At 48.5% G+C, this 17,833-nt stretch overlaps 1 protein-coding gene across 3 annotated transcripts in view; it reads left to right on the top strand.

The window, feature by feature from the left end:
- dtx1 (deltex 1, E3 ubiquitin ligase) overlaps positions 1-17,833 on the top strand; it is a 39,545-nt gene that overhangs the window by 12,193 nt on the left and 9,519 nt on the right. For all 3 annotated transcript variants that reach the window (XM_070964562.1, XM_070964561.1, XM_070964563.1), the window contains 2 exons: positions 9,575-10,322; positions 17,639-17,700. In XM_070964562.1, coding sequence (XP_070820663.1) covers positions 9,575-10,322; positions 17,639-17,700 — 810 coding nt within the window. The remainder of the gene's footprint in view (positions 1-9,574; positions 10,323-17,638; positions 17,701-17,833) is intronic.

Below are 17,833 nucleotides of genomic sequence, written 5' to 3'. Positions count from 1 at the left end.
TGTCAGCGGGGAAACAGAAAAAGTGCCTTTAGTGAAGTTTGAGCTACTTTATTTTACTTGAATCTTTTCTTTTCATGTCACTTTCTTCTGCAGCCCAGAGGGAAGTAAAAAAATCATTTTAGTAATTTTTTGGTACTGGTGAAGTCATTTTTCCTGCAGTAGTGAAGGCATCACTTTGGGCCACAAAGCCAACATATTATAGATCAAACATCTAATCGATTAATCAGGAAAGTAATCGACAGATCAGTTGCAGGTAATTCAAAATGAGTTCAACCGACTCCATCAGTAAACATGAACGCTTGAGTCATAATTTAACGATATTTTACTTGTTATACTTTCAGCACATTTTCCTGATTATACTTTAATAACATCCTTACAGTGCGGTTTGACTGGTGCGACACTGAGCCCTGTTGTTTGTATATTTCTGGATGTTCTGCACGCTGCAGCCTTTAATGACCCTTTTTCAGAAGAATCTTTAAGATCCACACATCTGGTGTCGTCTATAATATCCACACAACCGCCTCCAGGTTTTATGGAAGTGAGTCAGAACTGTATGACGTCTGAAACACTCACCGCCGAGCGAGATGAGGAGGTGATCATGCGGAAAGCTTCCTCCTCGTTCTTTGACCCCGCGCTGCCGTTGTTTGCTCAGCTCAGACTGCGTTCGGTGATGGTGTGGCGTTTACGCAGCAGGTCGTGGAGCAGTTAGTGTTGCATGTACGGTGCGGCAGAGGTCATCTGACGGAGGCCCGCGTGCCTCAAAGCCTCCGCTGACGTGGGACGGCCGTCCGTCAGCTTTCCGCTGAGCAAGCAGAACGCTTTCACTGATTTACAGTCTGTCGGCTGCGACGGCTGATGTGAAATATGGAGTTGTCACATGAATACTGCACCGTGTCAGGCTGTGGGTTTGTACCTGTGAGTGTGTGTGTGGGTGGGTGTGTGTATTATATGCAGGGAGGCGCAGTGGAAGGTCGGCTGTAGGCCTAAGTGATGTCATTCACAAACATCACCACATTAATGCTGATATCACATTAATGCCACTGTGCAGTCTGTTCATATTGTAAACTTTGATGTTGATGTAAGTGACAAAATGTAAAATACATGCATAAAAAGATTAGATAAGCTCATGACATGACGAGCTGTGTCCAGGGTCAGAGCTGAATATGCCAGCAGACGCAGAGTTCCTGTGCTGTAAAATGGCTTTTTAGGCTTTAATCATCAATCATCTCCTCTGAAAGGTCATAACTGAACCTAAAACTGAAACTGCAATAGAAAAGTATGTCAAAGTGAAAATAGTCCAAACCCAGACGTTACCTCTCATCACATCCGATCTTTTACTTTGAGTTTGAGGAACGGCAGCAGGAGTCACAGCTCAGATTCGTGTGTCCAGTCTTTATGATGATGTCCACAAGTGGAGTGAATGCTAAAGTCTCTGCTCAGTCAGGTTTACTGCCCCTGAAACATGCATTATTTCTGCATTATTAGTATGGATGTTTGATAGAAACCTTGATTCACGTTGCAGATGTGAATCACGTCGCGGGCCTCTGATTCTTGAATTTTCACATTAGAGAAACACTTTTGGCCGTTTGCTTTCTTAATATGTTGTGCAGTATCACTTGGCAGCGCTGCGTTCGAGCTGCGACTGATGCCAGAATGAAAAAAGCTCTGTAGCACCCAGAAATAAGCAGTCATCAGCTGGCAGCTGTCAGGGACGGGAGGAAATGTTGTGATGGAATAAAAAGCCTCTGGAGTGCACGGGGGGATAAGCAGGCAGAAATCCCAGAAAATTAGCAAATGTCACACCTCAGAAGGAAACACTGGAACGTTGTCGGAGGCTGCATCGACAAAATAAGCTGTCGCCGCTCTCAGTTTGGGAAGCCAGATCTGCTGTCTCACCAGAAAAGTGAGCAGGATTCTGTTTTCCACGTGTGAAAGCGACTCTGCTAACGAGAAACCTGTTTAACTGTAACCCTGAACTGCTCACCGGCAGCGCTGTCATCTGTAGCCAAGCTGCAGGTTTGTGGTTTGTGTGTGTGTGTGTGTGTGTGTGTGTGTGTGTGTGTGTGTGTGTGTGTGTGTGTGTGTGTGTGTTATAACCTGGAGCTGTGCCTCCCACTCCCTCGTCCTTGTGACGCGACAGCGCGGCGCTGACACGCTAACGAGGTTCCTGCTGGACATGATGAGGCTGAAGTGGTGCGAAGTGGGAAATGCACATATTCACACATGGTGCGTTCAGGCACCTCTTCAGTGCTCATGCACACATACACACACACACAGATATGTGAAGCGGCAGTCGCACACACACACACACACACACACACACACACACAGTGAGTCAGAGAGCCTCCTTGGCAGAGCCGAAGCTGCTCGGCTGAGGACGGTCACGACATCGGCGGAGTCAGAAGGTTGTTTCAGGGTCTGCTGCCTCACTGCAGTGCAGGAGCTGGCAGGTGGACAGCACTGTAACTTCATTTTCTCAACATTTTTTTTCATCCACTCTGTCCTTTTTTTTGTACCCCAGTAAATGCAAACTCTGCACAAGTGCGCGGTAACTGGCCGGCTCCCCGGGCCGAGCCGTGTGAGCGTTTGGAGAGCGAAGGCGCTGAGGATGAGGACGGTGGGAGTTAAGCCACTTTTCTTTGCCACTTTGTCTTGCTGGCAGTGAAACTGTATTAGTGGGGCCTGTTTCACTGCAGTGTTCACTTTCTAAGCCTGAGCAGAAGTGAGACATCCTCTTTTTTTATTGTTATTTGGCAGAAAGCTCCACTCCTCACATGCCTCCTCTGGTATCCACTCCCTCCTTACTCACACAGCATTTCTTCTTTTTCTCCCTCGCCTCTTTCATCTGCCCCCTTTTACGTCCCTCCAACCCCTCCTTCGCCATTCCTCCTCCTTCCTTTTGTCCTCCCCTTTTCTCTCTTTTCCTTCATCTCGCCCGTCTCCTCTCTCCTCCATCAGAGCCTCCCAACCAGCACCAGCTCCCCCGCTTTTGTTCATCCATCACGTTCTCCGACAAAGAGGACGCTTAAGGGAATCCAAGTCGCTATTCACTACTGTAACTCATTACAAAGAACTGCATTCTGGGAAAACGAAGGTGTCATCTCGGTATAGAAAATGAGCTTTAATGTGTGCTGCGATATTGTAAGGTATAATGCTGTTAAACCGGCTTAATGCCAGACTGTCGCCCTCATTATTATGGTCTGTGATCTCTGGGTATTCGTTAATGAGCAGATAATGCTCTCACAGATCTCTCCGACTTTGATGTACAGGTATGACGAGGCCTTTTAGGCGGCGGGGTTTTCACATCCAAGGCCTCGCTGGTGCGTGCGTTTCAATGAAGAGTTCACTTGGTCTGATTTGTGCAAACTGTGATCAGATCTGTTTTGATCCAGATGTTTTCTCTCAGCCTGTGATGCAGTTTTAAGCGCTCTGTCTCTTCATCATCTCTAATAGCCAGCTTGGGTTTATTGTTTGTGAAGGCCTTTTTGGGAGATGAAAGTCCTTTTTTTTCAAGCTGTGCTCTGGGGTTTATGTGAAAACATCAAACGCGCTTCAATTATTTTATTTCCCCCATACTGTAGAATTTATTAGCATATTCATCATGTGTTCACTATTCATATGTGGTGGGATGCGATGAAGGCTGAATGATGATAATTCATGGCCTGTGCCTGCACTCATGCTGCACTGTAGGTTTTTTGTTTTGAGCGAAAGCTGATTAACTGTTAAATTAAATGAAGAACATCTTCCTCTGACTGGAAAATGAGAAACTTGTGTGCCAAATCATGTTTTGACAGAGGGGCGGCGCTGCCTGTGTTTACGATGATGTTGGGAAGGAGATTGAGCCAAGATGGCTTTATAACACTCCGACAAGGCTGAGTGGGGATTCAGGCTGAAAACACTGCACTGGTGGGGGCTGGTTGCTTAAGGCGCCAGTGAGACAATGAAATCTAATCAGGAATCCAGTTTGAGTTACAGATTAATGCATAAAAAGACGTATTAATCTTCAAAGCGCTGCACAGCGGTTTGTAACACACAGATAGTTAACAGTGGAAATACAGCGTTCACAGTGCGACGTGATCTACGGGGAACGTGCACGCGTTCAGGCAGCCGACGCAGCGCCGTGCAGGATGACGTCACGTTGCGTTGCAGCAAAAGCTGAAGCGAACGCACAAGAGCGAGTCTGCATGTTAGAGGCTCTGTGAGGCTGCTCTGAGGCACAGTGGTGTTAGCTAAATGCTAATGTCGGCGTGCTAACAAGCTCAGTGTCGCATAGCTAGCATGCAGGTATAATGTTTTCCATGCTTACAATCAGTTTAGCATGCTAGCATGCTAACATTTGCTAATCAGCACTCAAGCTCAAGGTCAATATTTTGACCTGATGATGGTTGACCAGAAGTCAGGGGACGCCAGTCTAAATAAAATCCCTTATCTCGTTAGGATTCATCCTCTGGGCACCATGAATAAATCTGTTTCCTTACTGGGGGGTCAAAGTCATTAGGATTCATCCTTTGGGGGACATGAAAGCTTCATGTCAGTCCATCAGAGACTCGCCAAGACGATTGTTGTTCTTTAACTCTCAAAAAAAGAAAATACAGTCTCAGTAGAGTGACCAGTGGACCAGTTGTTGTTAGCGTGGCTAAAAGCAGCTTCTTTTTGTATATATGTATATGTTAGTACACCTGTTTTAGACAGATGAGGAAAAAGGAGGCTCTCCTCTTAAAAGGAGACGTCCTCCCTTGGATACTGTTCAACTGTTTATATTTACTCCATACCGTGAGTACGTATTGATCTATAAACTTTAGCTGCACTTGGAGGAGGAGGACCTTTCTGCTTCACGCAGTTTGAAGGAGACCAAAGCAACAATGCATTGTGAGCGAAGGGTGGGAGCATCGCTGCGGTGAGCTGTGCCCGCTCACAAAGCTGCTGAACGGGGAGCGCTGCTGTCCTTCCTCACCCCGGACGAGCCGTGGCTGCGTCTCGGTGCCTGGAGCTCAGGCAGAAATTGACGTTTCTGTCTCTGCTGTGATGAATCTCTCCTCGTGTGATTGGTGAGAATTGTTGCGAATTAGCGAGCCTAGAAAGACGCCTTACAGGCCTGTTGTCTCGCCTCATCCACTGCTCCAGATTTAACCGAGAGAGTCTACATTTTACTGCTGCTGCACAGCCGACGTGCACTGCAGCTGTCCTGGAAACAGACCTCGTGTCATCTGTGTTTGACTAACTGTGAACAAACAAAAGAAAACCACTAAACACACGAGTGTCGCCACAGTGCAGTGATTTATTACTGCACTTCCTTAAAGTCAAAACAGATAGATTAAAACAGTCTGAAAGCTTAAAACAAAGGACAGTCCTGCACTTTGTGCTCATGGTAATCAAAGACATGTAAGCTGACTTAGTGTTAAAGGAGTGAGATGTTTGAGTTTTCTTGCTCTGCCTGTCCTCCAGCAGAGACCATAAATGAACAAGCTTTAAATACCTCTCAGACAGCATCGAGCTGTATGATGCTGGACCTGTTACTGGCCTCTCTCCTTCTGTAGTTAAAAGGAAAAATGCAGCACTATGTTTTAATAGGCTCAACGCAGCCTCGGGGAAACCGATGAGGCTTGTCAATTATAACGATATATTATAGTGCCCGAGCCGGCGCCTCTCGTCTCCCACAGCGGCAGCGAGAGGAGGAGCGTTAGCTACAAGGTGATGTGGGCTCTGATTCAATGACACGCATTTCTCCCCTCTGTCCAAGAGTTGAGCGCTGTGTGAGAGCAGGATGAGGTCCAGTGAGTGACAGAGTGGAAAATGTGAAGAATGGCTCAGCGAGGCGGCGTTGGTGAGGAGCCAGGAGCGACGGCGGAGAGCGAGGGGAAAGCTGGCGTCAGCAGCAGAGGAGATGAGTGGGTGGAGGAGGAGCCCAGTGCTCAGGGAAAGGAGTAGTAGGAGCGTTCACATACAGGCACCACCCCCCCACACACACACCACCACCACCATCCTCCTCTCACTACTCGCGGCCCCTGGGAAGGCTTCCATGACAACAAACCTTCCTCCAGCGTTTCTGTGACAAAGCCTGAGTCTCACTGTGCAGCAGCTGTGTGGGCATCACCTGTGGTCACACATCAGGTCACCTGCAGTTTCCATTCAGGAGGTTTGCATCATACTTTCCTGTGAGGCCACGGAGGTGTGAGAGGGACGCACACATCAGTAACCTCGCCCCGCAGTGGAGAAGTTATGATTGTTTACATGCATCACACAGGCGATGATGATGATGATAATCATGCTTGTGCGTTACAAAAACCATCATTTTTGACTTATTAAAGGAGTCTGCAGTTGAAGCTAAATCACACTTTCAGGCCACACTGTTTTAAAAAAAAACAAACATGTGCTTTCATTGCATGAAGCGTCCAAAAAACTAGTTTTCCAATGTGCCGTCGTTCCCAGGCCTCTGAGGGCATCAAGGATGTGATTCAGACACCAAAAACAAAGCGATCAAGGATGAGAGACTGGCATGGCCTCAGACTGCAGGAAGCTTTCCCTCCAGCTAAGATGAGAGAGGGCAGCCAAGCTCACCCTGAACCCACCTGGCCATGCGTGACAGCGGGGTTAGAGTCCCGCGGCGAGGCCCGACGTGGCAATACATCACACAGCTACGGCTCACCCGAGGGGAGCCACGCCGGTGTTGGACAAGGAGGACAGCTGGAGGACATCATGGGAGCGAGGACAAGGGAAGCGAGGGGAGGGCAGGAAAGATGGCTGCAAAAGGCAGGCACGGTCTGACGGGAAGCCGCCACTCTCGCTTGGTTTCCTGTGAGGAAGAGCAGAGGGTCACAGAGGGAGCATCAACAGCTCGGCCTGGCAGGTATTCAGCAGTAAATCACAGCAGAAAAGGAGGCAGTTTGCAGACTTTCAGGCTGTGCTGTGAATAAACATGAGGCCTCCGGACTGTCGTCCTGGCCTCTGCTGCGTCCTGTCGAGGTCACGGACAGTCCCCGCACAAGAATGCAAATATTTAAAGATAATTGTGCTTTGTTAGAAGTTGGATCTTATTTTATAGTTTCTTCTTTTCAGTGATGTACTCATAAAGTTTCTGAGAAGTCAGACGATCACACAGGTTTTCATCAGTGTTGAAACAAAGTGCAGTTGTTAGACAAACTGCATTATAAACATCCAGCATAGTTGGAGGGTGAACAGGTTGACCCCTCGGCTCAGCTTTAAAGGAACAGTTTGGCATTTAGTTCACAGATGGTTAGCTTAGCTTAGCCTGAAGACGGGAGCCGAGTAGAAACAGCTAAGAAAAGCTCACATATTGTTTAATCTGTGCACGAACACGAATCTAAAAATGGTCGTCTGTGATTTTATTGGAGGTTATTTGTTGTTGCTGGCAGCCCGTCTGAGCCTGAGCCGTACCGCCGTTTCATTACAGAGAAGCATCTGAAAAATAAACGTTCATTGATCTTTGAAAACTTGAATCTTTTTTATGGTGCAGCAGATGTATTTTGTCATCCACATGGTCAGACAGGTGTCTGAGGACTGTGGAAACACCTTCAGAGCAGCACTAAGTTAAACGACCGTTTCTCAAAGATCGCCGGGTATTTACTTTCACAAACTGAGGCCGAGCCCGCGGACGCTGAGCAGCGCTCCATCGGCCGAGCAGACATCCCGCCGGACTGTTCTGCATCAGGCTCCGTCAGAGCTCTCAGCAGTTCCCTCTGCTGATGGGCTTTCAAAGAGAGGTGCCGCTCATCTCTGCTCCAAAGTTGACATGTTTGAATTGATGCCTCGGATTAAAACATCTGCACTTGTTCAAATATTTATGAAAGTTGCATTAAACTTAACCACCGAGCAAGGCTGAGCAGTGCGGTGCCACTATTGATCGAGGGCCCGGAGCGATGAGCCTGACGCATCCCCGAAAGTCCAGGGAAAATTACGGACTTAGAGGAAATCAATGGGCGTCTTATTTTGAAATCCAGTATTGTTTTTGTTATTATCTTCGGAGAAAATGCAAGAAATCAGGCAAGCTGTGAGCAGGCAGGGATGCAACTGGCAGAGAGTCGTGCACGGCTGACTGACTGAAGACGTGAGAGACACAGGCAGCTGTGAGTGTGTGTGTGTGTGGGGGGGGGGGGGGGGGGGGGGGTTCTCAGCTGCTCCAAATGAAATTAGCCGTCAAGCCGAGTCCTTTAGCAGCAGTCTGCAGCAGAGACTCAAGGTCAGACTTGCTGATTCTGCTGATGCATTTGAGTCTCCGGAGCCAGAGACGAGGGGTTACCGCTGCCCACCAACCCCTCTGCTCATTCATCCTCCACACACTCCCATCCCTGCATTATCACCCCTGGTGCTCCCTGGCAGGGGAGTGTGCATTTACCCGTTAAATTAGGTGGGGGAAGGAGGGGGTGATGTGTCCGCCGGAGTGCCTGCATGCCTGTGCTGACGTGCAGCGGGGAGATGGATAGGCTAAGGTGTCCTGATTTCCCATGTGACTACAGTAATTGTGTTATAATGGAGGTGGAAGCAGAGTGGCCATCAGCAGAGGGACAGAGGCGCAAAGCCACCGGCCTCCCGTCGCCGTACAGAAGGGTGGAGTGCAGAATGAGAGGAGGGGATTGTGGGAATGAAAGGCCACGCATGCAGCTTTGTTAGCGTGTGCGTCACTCAGTTTGTGACCTCAGCCAGGTACTGAAGTGGTACACCTGGTCTCCATGACAGTGTCGTCTCAGCATTTGTTAGCTGAGCTTGAAACTGAGGCGACATAAAACGTTCCTCAGGCTAATTTCACCATTCATCTGTCCGAGCTGCTTCCTGGTGATCATGTGCAGTTATTCATTGGCTTAATTAATTGTCAAATATGATAACAAGCGCTCCACATGAGCTGACAGTTTCGGTGTGATGAAATGCTGAAAAGCAAGAAAGAAATATGTGAAGCTGAAGCCAGAAAATATCTGGTGTTTTTGCTCATTGGATTAGATTCATCTAATTTTCCGCCTGTGGACAAAACAATTAGTTATATAAATAAAAGGCTGCTCTGGAGGAGCTCTCCTAAGTGTGAATAATTAACCCTGATAATGACATCATCAGGGTCATCTCAGGGTTTTTACAGAAATCCTGTCCTGCAGACTGGAGGGTGCAGTTTGAAAGGCTTTTTGGAGGCAGGAGAGGTCGAGTGATGCTATCCATGTGCATTATGGGAAGTGTAGGAGTTTTAGGAGCTAGAGAAGAGCTAGTCCTTTTTTAATTTCAGTGCATGCTAAGTTGCTGGAGTCCACCACTAATAACTGAAACCTTTCTGCAGCTTTCAGAAGGACTTAATGGGCTTAATGGCCGGCGGAGGTGTCAGACATGCCGAACATAGACAGTCTGTACTTAAGAAAAGCGTGCAGACGTTTGGCTCCAGTCTCTTCTTTCTCCTCTCTTCACTCCTTTGAATCTCCTGCTCACTCAGACATGCTCTGCAGCTCAACACGACAAATGATTTCCACTCATTAATGGAAGTGAGAAGCCGCCGTGAGGCCCACAGGTGGATTTAGTCCTATTCATGCTGGACCGGAGCATTTTACTCACGTTTCCTCTGTCTGTCCTTTGTTTTCAGGCACCATGAGACCAGTGCAGAGGAACTTCTACGAGCCGTCGTCCGCCCCGGGGAAAGGTGTGGTGTGGGAGTGGGAGAACGACAACGGCTCGTGGACGCCGTACGACATGGAGATCTGCGTGACCATCCAGAACGCCTACGAGAAGCAGCACCCCTGGCTGGACCTGACCTCTCTGGGCTTCTGCTACCTCATCGACTTCAACAGCATGTCTCAGACCAACAAGCAGAGCCAGCGCAAGCGACGCCTGCGGAGGCGCATGGACCTGGCCTACCCGCTCATCATGGGCTCCATCCCCAAGTCGCAGTCCTGGCCCGTGGGAGCCAGCTCCGGCCAACCCTGCTCCTGCCAGCAGTGCATCCTGGTCAACAGCACGAGAGCCGCCTCCAATGCTATTCTGGCCTCTCAGCGGCGTAAGCTCTACGGAGGGGCGGCGGGCAACCCGGGCGCTCCGGGGACCCTCACCGTGGTGCGGCAGAGCAACACCTTCGCTGGAACCTCCCTCTGGTCTCCGACATCCGCCTCCTCCGGCACCAACAACAATAACATAAGTGTGGGAGGCGGGCAAGCCAAAGCTGAACAGGTGCAGTTGCCACTGTCCACTGCCAACTTCCCCTGTTCCCCCGTGATGCCATCTCTTTCATCCGCCCATGGCCACCACGCTCTCACCATCAACGGACAGAACAACCTGAACCGGCCGGGCACGCAGCGCATTTCCGTGGGCTCTGCCAGAGGAGCCATCCCACCAGGGTAATGATGTTTGCAGACACAATCATGCTCTCCCCTTATTTTCTCATTTGGATTTTCTGGAGTCTGCAGCAGCTTGTCACTTGTTACGGCGCCGGCGTGATGCTGGGATTTGGGTGAATTTACAGTTCAGCTGAGGCAATGGGAGGATATAAAAAGCAAAGAGACAATCTCTGTTTCTGCTTGTCTGCCCTGCAAAGCTTCAGCCTGCATGTGTCTGCTGTCATTTCCTCTTCCCCTCCCTGCTCTCAGGGACGCTCTGATCAATGGATCAGCAGAAAAAGAAGTCCAGCTGATTCTCCTCCTCTGAGTGTGTTCGCCATGGTTAAGGCTCCATAATGAGCTTACGTCGGCCCCGATAGGCGTGAAATAGCGCAGCTCGACCGCTCGCTCTGTTGCTTCTGCATTGAGCTGATTCGTTACTACCACACGACGCTGCGATTGTTGTGTCACGGGATGTCGTATGTGGAGTATCTGGATGTGTGTGTGTGTGTGTGTGTGTTTGTAACGGCTGCCTGACGTGTGAGGCGGGCTCTGGTGTAGCTGTGGAAACCTATTTTCCATGGAGGCAGAGCTCCACTGGGGAAGAATGAATAATGGATCAAGGAAAAATGGGAGCTTCAGCAGAGCGCTCTGACCTCTGAGCGATTCAGCGAAAGGAGCAGAGGAAAAGAAGTGTGTCTGGCGTTGTAACCGATACTTCAGTCCCCCATCCTGCTTTCTTTTTCTAAAATAAACCCTCTCCTGATCTAATTTGATTCCATTTTGTTCTCACCGCTCATGGGGAGAGACACACTTACTGCATGTTTGAATAATACCGTCCTTCGCTCAGGCACACACACGTTCACTTTCTCTGGCCTAATTCTGTGTCACTGAGAGGAAACGTATGGGTTTTTGTTCATCACGGCGGGCCATGACCTTGTTTCATCTGGCGAGCAGGTGGGAGAGGACGCGTCTGTGCAGAGGTGTGTGTGACAGAGAAAACCAGCATCGGATGACCCACTCAGGGTCGCTGAAAGCTCAGGTGCGCGTGGAGCCGTGGATGAAACGCGACTTTGTCACCTCGCGGCTCAGAGGGTGTCTGCGGCGGCGGAGAGAGAGAGAGAGGAAGAGACAGGGAGGGAGGCGGAGTGCGTCGGTTCCCAGGCGAGTGGCTCAACATACAGGATGAGTGTGGTTAACATACACACAGCAGGACATGAGCGCTCGCACACACACACCAGTGAAATGTGAACTCCCTCGTAAATTCCCACGAGCGTGCTACAAACAGATAACAGAGGAGCCCACGCAGAATGTAAAACATCAGATCTGTTTTTCTCACACCCACACCCTCATGTGGCTGCTGTTTGGCACGCTGCGGCTTATTTACACCAGTTTCTGTCGCTGCTTACAAACGCAAACACTCTGATTGGAACGCCGTTTCCACTCAACTGATGTGCAGTTCATTAAAAAACCTGTCGTGCACATGATTGATGTCATCTTTGTGTAAGCTAACACAGCACAGCACGTGTTTTTATGAGCCGTGTGTCAGTGATGATGAAGTCTGCAGCTCAGGTATTGATCCTGTGATTGTCTCAAGAGGCTGGTGGGGGTTTTGGGTCGGGGGTTGGGGGGTGTTCTGCTTCATGCATCTGTCACTCGTGCACAAATATTAGAAGTGGCACCATCTGCTGGTATGTGTAAACACGTCACTTTGTCTTAGTCCTGGTTCGACACAGCCCTCCTCATCTCCACCTGCCTTCAAGCGCTCACCTGCTCTGCAGGGAGTTTGTGAAAATGGAAACAACAGATTCAGGCTGCCACAGATTTTATGGAATTACTGAGCGAAAAAGCTTTTTTAATCTGCGTCATGTGACAGAAACAGGAAAAGGTTATGTGAAAGCTTATCGTGGATCTGATGCAGCGACACGTTTCACAGACTGAAAGATGTGGAACGCTCCAAAAACACCTGTTTGGATCGTTCCACAGGTAAACAGGCTGATGGTGACAGGTGAGAGGATCATGATCGGGTATGAAAGGGGGAAGTAAAAAGTTAAATTATGTTTATCTGAGTCAAATGAGCTTTGTAACACTTCACTTTAACCCCTTAATTAACACTTTATGAGCACTATATAAACATTTAGTAGAAGTTTTATGGCGCTCTGTAGTTGTAAGAAGATTTCAGGAGCTTTGTCTTTGCTGATAAGGAGTGAAGGCACATTTCATATTATTACAGATGTTTTACTGTGTTGTCATTCGTTGTCTGTTCATACAGCAGCTTCCACTCATGGGAGCCCACAGGAGGAGTTACAGTGAACACACATCTGCTTACAACTGCATGGCAGTGTGTCATAAACATTTAACAAATGTTTATTACTGCTTCTAAATGTTGAATAAAGGAGGTCAGAGTGAAGTGTTACCAGGTCACACAGTGTAAACTGATGTATTTTGGTGAAATGTAATGAATGTGAACCACAGTCTCTCAGGATGACATTTCTTTTTCTTATCCGACTTCATGGAAAGATGAGACGTGATGTTAGATCATCTGTTGAAAAGATGAAGACACTCATGTCATGCGTTGGAGTGAACTGAGAGAGAATTTCTCAAGACCTGTGGGGATTTTTCTCAGCTCTTTTTTGTCAGTCAAACCGCTTCCTCTTGTGCACGTTGTTCGTGCACTTTGGTGTTGATCTGATGTGAGATGTGCGCTGCGGGTCTTCAGACGGGATTACTGAGTGTGTTGTTTTCTCTGCTGAAAGACGAGACGTCCAGTGTGTGTTTGCATGCGAGCGCCGCTGTCGGCTGTGTCCACTGTCCCTGCGTTAAGACTGCCGGCCTGAGCTTTGAGGGGGGGGCTGTGTGTCGAGTGCAGAGATCATTACCCCTCAGTGGGCTGCTGCACCGCTCTGCTCTGCCGCTCTCCAAATGAATATTGAAATTAATGAATAAATCATGAGAGCTCATCTGGACCGAACTGATGCAATTTGGAAATTCTTGGTGTCATTATTGCTAATTCTCAGGGCATTTCAGGTGCGCTGTAAAGTACATGAGCCATGTTGTAACCCCCTCCCCTCAGTGTAGCAGGGGTTAGGGCTTGCCTGTGCCTCCCACTGCCCACATCAATATGCAATTAAGCACTCCTGGTGTTCTCTCCCTCCAGCCCCCCCTCACTGTCTTTATGGTGCATAATAAACAGATGAGGAGATATCAGTCCTCCGTCAGCACTTTCCTAACTAGGCCTAATGTGGTCTCTCTATTTGGGGACTCTAATCGCTCTCAGTCTGATTAAGTCCTCAAGGCAGGCTGGAGATTTCCTCAGAAAGGGAAGGATGACACTGAGCAGGAGACGGAAGAGGGACGGCGACCCCCGCACGCTGACCTGCCAGGGGTCGTAATGAATGTGCCGTTAATGGGTTAGGTACGTCCAGGCTGGATTTATCGCTTAATTGCGTCGGTTTCAGGTCAGAAATCACAGCATTCGACGTGAAAAGTGCTGCTGGAGGAATTTCCTCAGCAGTATTTCTGACGGATATACCGCTGTCCTCCATCAGCGGTCTGACTGAAGGTTTTTCCTGCAGTGCACATGGACAGACGGGAGCGAAGACGTGACCACGGGTCAGGAGGAAGAGGAGAATTAGAGTTGGCAGGGCGAGAGAAACGCAGAGGTGATGAAGTGCAGTCCGTGTTCCTCGTCATTGCGGTGGGAAGGCCAGAGGTCCGCTCGTGTTTACACTGATGAGGAGGTATAATTGCTCTAAAGATCTGAGCCCGAGCCAATGCGCCTATTGTTCAGGATCATTGGATACCCTGCATTGATTTTTTTAGCATAGAAGGTAGAGATATAGTAATGACAATGGATGTGTATGCACGCCTACAGAACGGCGATGATGGCGTTTTTAGACGAGAGGCAGGAGTTAAACCCTGGAAGTCATCCAGCGTTAGGGCTTGTCAGCAGAGTGTGAGGAGGTGGCATGTGTCTTAAACCCCAGCGCTCCAGGTGCAGCCAGGACAGACAGGGTCAGCGCCTCCAGAGGTGCACATTTCTAAAAAAAAATCCCAGTCAAGAGAAGAGAGCTTAGCAGAGTGAGATGGAAGGTGGCAGCTGCACACAGGCCACAGGTCGACTGGCCGGTGCAGCCGTGTGCAAGAGCCACGTCTGCAGTGCATGGAGACACAGGCTTTGCAGAAATAATGAGGTGCAGCACAATGGGAACTGACTCGCAAGATGTGGATCTATCCGTTTAGTAAAAATAAACCAGGAGCGCAGAGGAGATAAGTGTGTTAGCTTGTTTCTTCCCGTCTAGCAGATAATGATCGTCAGGAGCTGCTGCTTGTTATTTTGGTTGTGGAGCCACACAGCGTGCAGCTGTTTCATCTAACTTTGCATATTTATTATGCAACACGCTCTCCGGCTGATGGCGAGGTCTTAGCCGGGATTGGAAAGCCATAAAGATGAAAAGCATTCCTAATTAATGTCATGTTATGGATCCTTGACAGACCCTCTGCGCTGCATGCTTATAGGAGCTTGTGCAGATGGCAGCGTTCACAATGAGGGCTCTCGCTGTCCCGTTTCTTCTGCTAATGAAAATGATTTGTTTGATCACAACGCTCTGTGAACAAGCTAAATTATACACGCGCTCATAAAGTGTTGTTCACAGGGTGTTTTGATTAGACTTAGGCCTAAGAGCGTGTTTGAATGGAGGAGGAACACTCCCTCTGCAGCACCTCATCTGTTTTTATCATGGATGAGTGTCACATTCTTCCAAAGGTGTCACTTCCTCCACCTTCCGTGTTGTCCACAGCACTGATCACAGACACTGCCTTCAATAAGCTGCCATCCTCTGGCTCAAACCAGCGCCTTCACGAAGCAGCGGGCGGCTGGGTGCAGCCAAGTATCGACTGGGTAGTTTTTGTTGCAGGCGGCGACTGCAGCAGGCGAGCTCACCCATTAATTCCTCTCACTGCGGTTGGAAGTGTGAAATCAGTGGCTGTAGTCTTTGCTTGAAGCTAAATCCTGCAGCCAGAGTCAAACCTGTCATGGTTTCACACCCCTGACTTTGACGCTGTGTCTCTCACAGCTGCACATCACCGTGCTTTCATTTATTTGGACTCACATCAGTCTCGCACACAACAGGAGTCGGCTGATCCTGGTCTCTGGTCCACTGGTGTGAGACACAGTGCGTCTGAGTCCCTTCCACAGATGCGATTGGACACATCAGCCTCAGCAGGCCTCGTGTCCTTTTTTCTTATTGCACTCAGCTTATTGAAGGGCTTCCCCTGGCACAGGAACAGAGGCTCTCGCTAATATCAAAGCGGTCTCTTGATGCGGATTTGTGAAGCGCCGGGAGCTGCAGGGCCAAAGAGCAGAAAGATACCAAAGTATATGTGCAGCGGTGTGTGTGTGTGTGTGTGTGTGTGTGTGCGTGCGTGTGTGCGTGTGTGTGTGTGTGTGTGTGTGTGTGTGTGTGTGTGTGTGCGTGTGTGTGTGTGGGGGGGGGGGGGGGGGTTGAACTGAGATGACTAAGTGACTCATTTCATATCACTTTCATCTCGATCTTTTATCGAGCAGAGAGCTGATGGCCTTTGTTCCAGTTTTAGTAAATACGACCGCAGGTGTCCTCCATACTTCAGATTATCGAGTCTGTGCTTCAGGGCGCCTCCTGGATGGCACAGTCATTGTAAATTATAGATCTGACTACTGGTGGTGTTCTTGTTTCATATGCACACACATGAGGATGCACATTGTACACAAGCGAGTGCCTGACATGACAGGAGTGCCGAGTTCGTGCGATGTGTGGTGGGATGAAGAGAAGGTAAGAATAAACAGCAGATTTACAAAATGATTAATCTGCATTCTGACTAAAAATTGGAATAGAGGCCATGTGTGGCTGTGATGTTATCCTGTTGATAAAACCCAACAAAGTACTCAAAACACACACTGTAGAACACATGGATGTCACCTCTGTAACAGATAAGAAGGCTGAGCATGCAGCTTGTTAGCACTATGTCTCTGTTGAGTGTTTTTTTTTAATATATTATGATCTTAAAATGTTAATTAAGGCTAATTTCGCACCAACTTTTAATGGTTTTACATCATATTAGGCAAGAAACAAGGACCTAATAGCCTGCAGTTCCACAGATTGACTGTAGGTGGTGCTAATGTGCCATAAAGCAGCGCCGCACAGGAAACGTAAACATGCAGGTTTCCAGACATTCAAAAATCAGTTTTCATTCTTTGAGCATATTGGTCAGGCTTTAAACGTGCATTAACTTGCAGTGCGACACGTTGATATCACGGACATATACGTGCATGTCAGCAAACAGATGCCTCTCTTTCAGCTCTGCTTTGGTCTCCACCAGCTGCTGAGATAAATAAGTGCCTGCTAAATGCACCACTGTGTTCAGCAGCTTGTCGCTAACTTTGTCTGCAAAACAAATCCCACCCGCGTCAGCCTCAGTCGGCGTGCTCTAGGTGCATGGAAGGACCAGGTGTGAACGGGATCTTCTATCCGAAGCTGAGACTTAACGTGATGTTCTGCTTCACATGCAAATCACACCTGGTGTGAATTTCCTTGTTTCCTCTTTGCTGAATTGTAATGTGATTTAAAACCAGATATTGATTGCAGTTGCAGCTTTAATGAACATTTAACTGACATTGATCGCTGTGGCTCGTCACGCTCAGACCTGCGTTTAACCAGAGGAGAGGAAGCTCGTTCTCGAGCTGTGCTGCTCTGTGGCCCTCGCTGTCGAGGCTCCAGCCCTCTGAAAAGAAACTCACTGACTTGTATGCTCATATTAATGCCCCGAGTGCTTTTGTCCGCTCTGCTCCACAGATCTTGAAGAGTGCGCAAGTCAACTGTCTTTGTCATCTGTGTTTGCCATGAACTCCAGCCTCTCCAAGTGTCATCCTGAATCAGGCTCTGCTGCACTGCTTTGTACATGAGTCAAGCTGTCTCATCCCATTGCAGTCGTCTCTGTCTCTGTAGTGGAGCACATGTGACATTTTAACTTGAGTGTTTTTATTGTGTGCAGAGCAGAATGAGCTGCTGTTCTCAGTTTTCTCGACTGTGGCGTAATAAGCAGTGCTGCACCATCAGGACGCTTTACTGTCCGTTTTAGAGGTCACAGGGCCGTTTGAAGCTCGTGAATGTTATAGATTTGGTTTTCTAAAGTGAAGACGGATGGACAGGCAGGAAGTGAAGCCGCCCTGACTCACAGAGGACGTCAGTCACAGTGAACAGTGTTTTCTGCAGACCTGATGTGAGAGTACGACCCTGAATGAATGACTGTAGCCATGAGGTACTTTAAAAACTTAAAGTCCTTTTTTCTTTCCTCTTTAGGGTTCCTGCTCTCCCAGTTAAGAACCTGACTGGATCTGGACCAGTGCACCCAGCACTAGCAGGTTAGACAACATAAAAATCACCCGCTCAGCAAACAGCTGAAGAGTCCTTTTTTATTTTAACGTCTGCTCTCGATGATCTCGAAAGACCTTCTCAATCAGTGCTTTTTCCACTCTTCTGTTTGTGTGTATGTGC

Source organism: Chaetodon trifascialis, chromosome 6 (genome assembly GCF_039877785.1).
Source record: "Chaetodon trifascialis isolate fChaTrf1 chromosome 6, fChaTrf1.hap1, whole genome shotgun sequence".
Lineage (NCBI taxonomy): Eukaryota > Metazoa > Chordata > Actinopteri > Chaetodontiformes > Chaetodontidae > Chaetodon > Chaetodon trifascialis.
The sequence above is the reverse complement of the archived record's forward strand: the minus strand, read 5'-3'. Positions and strand labels throughout refer to the sequence as shown.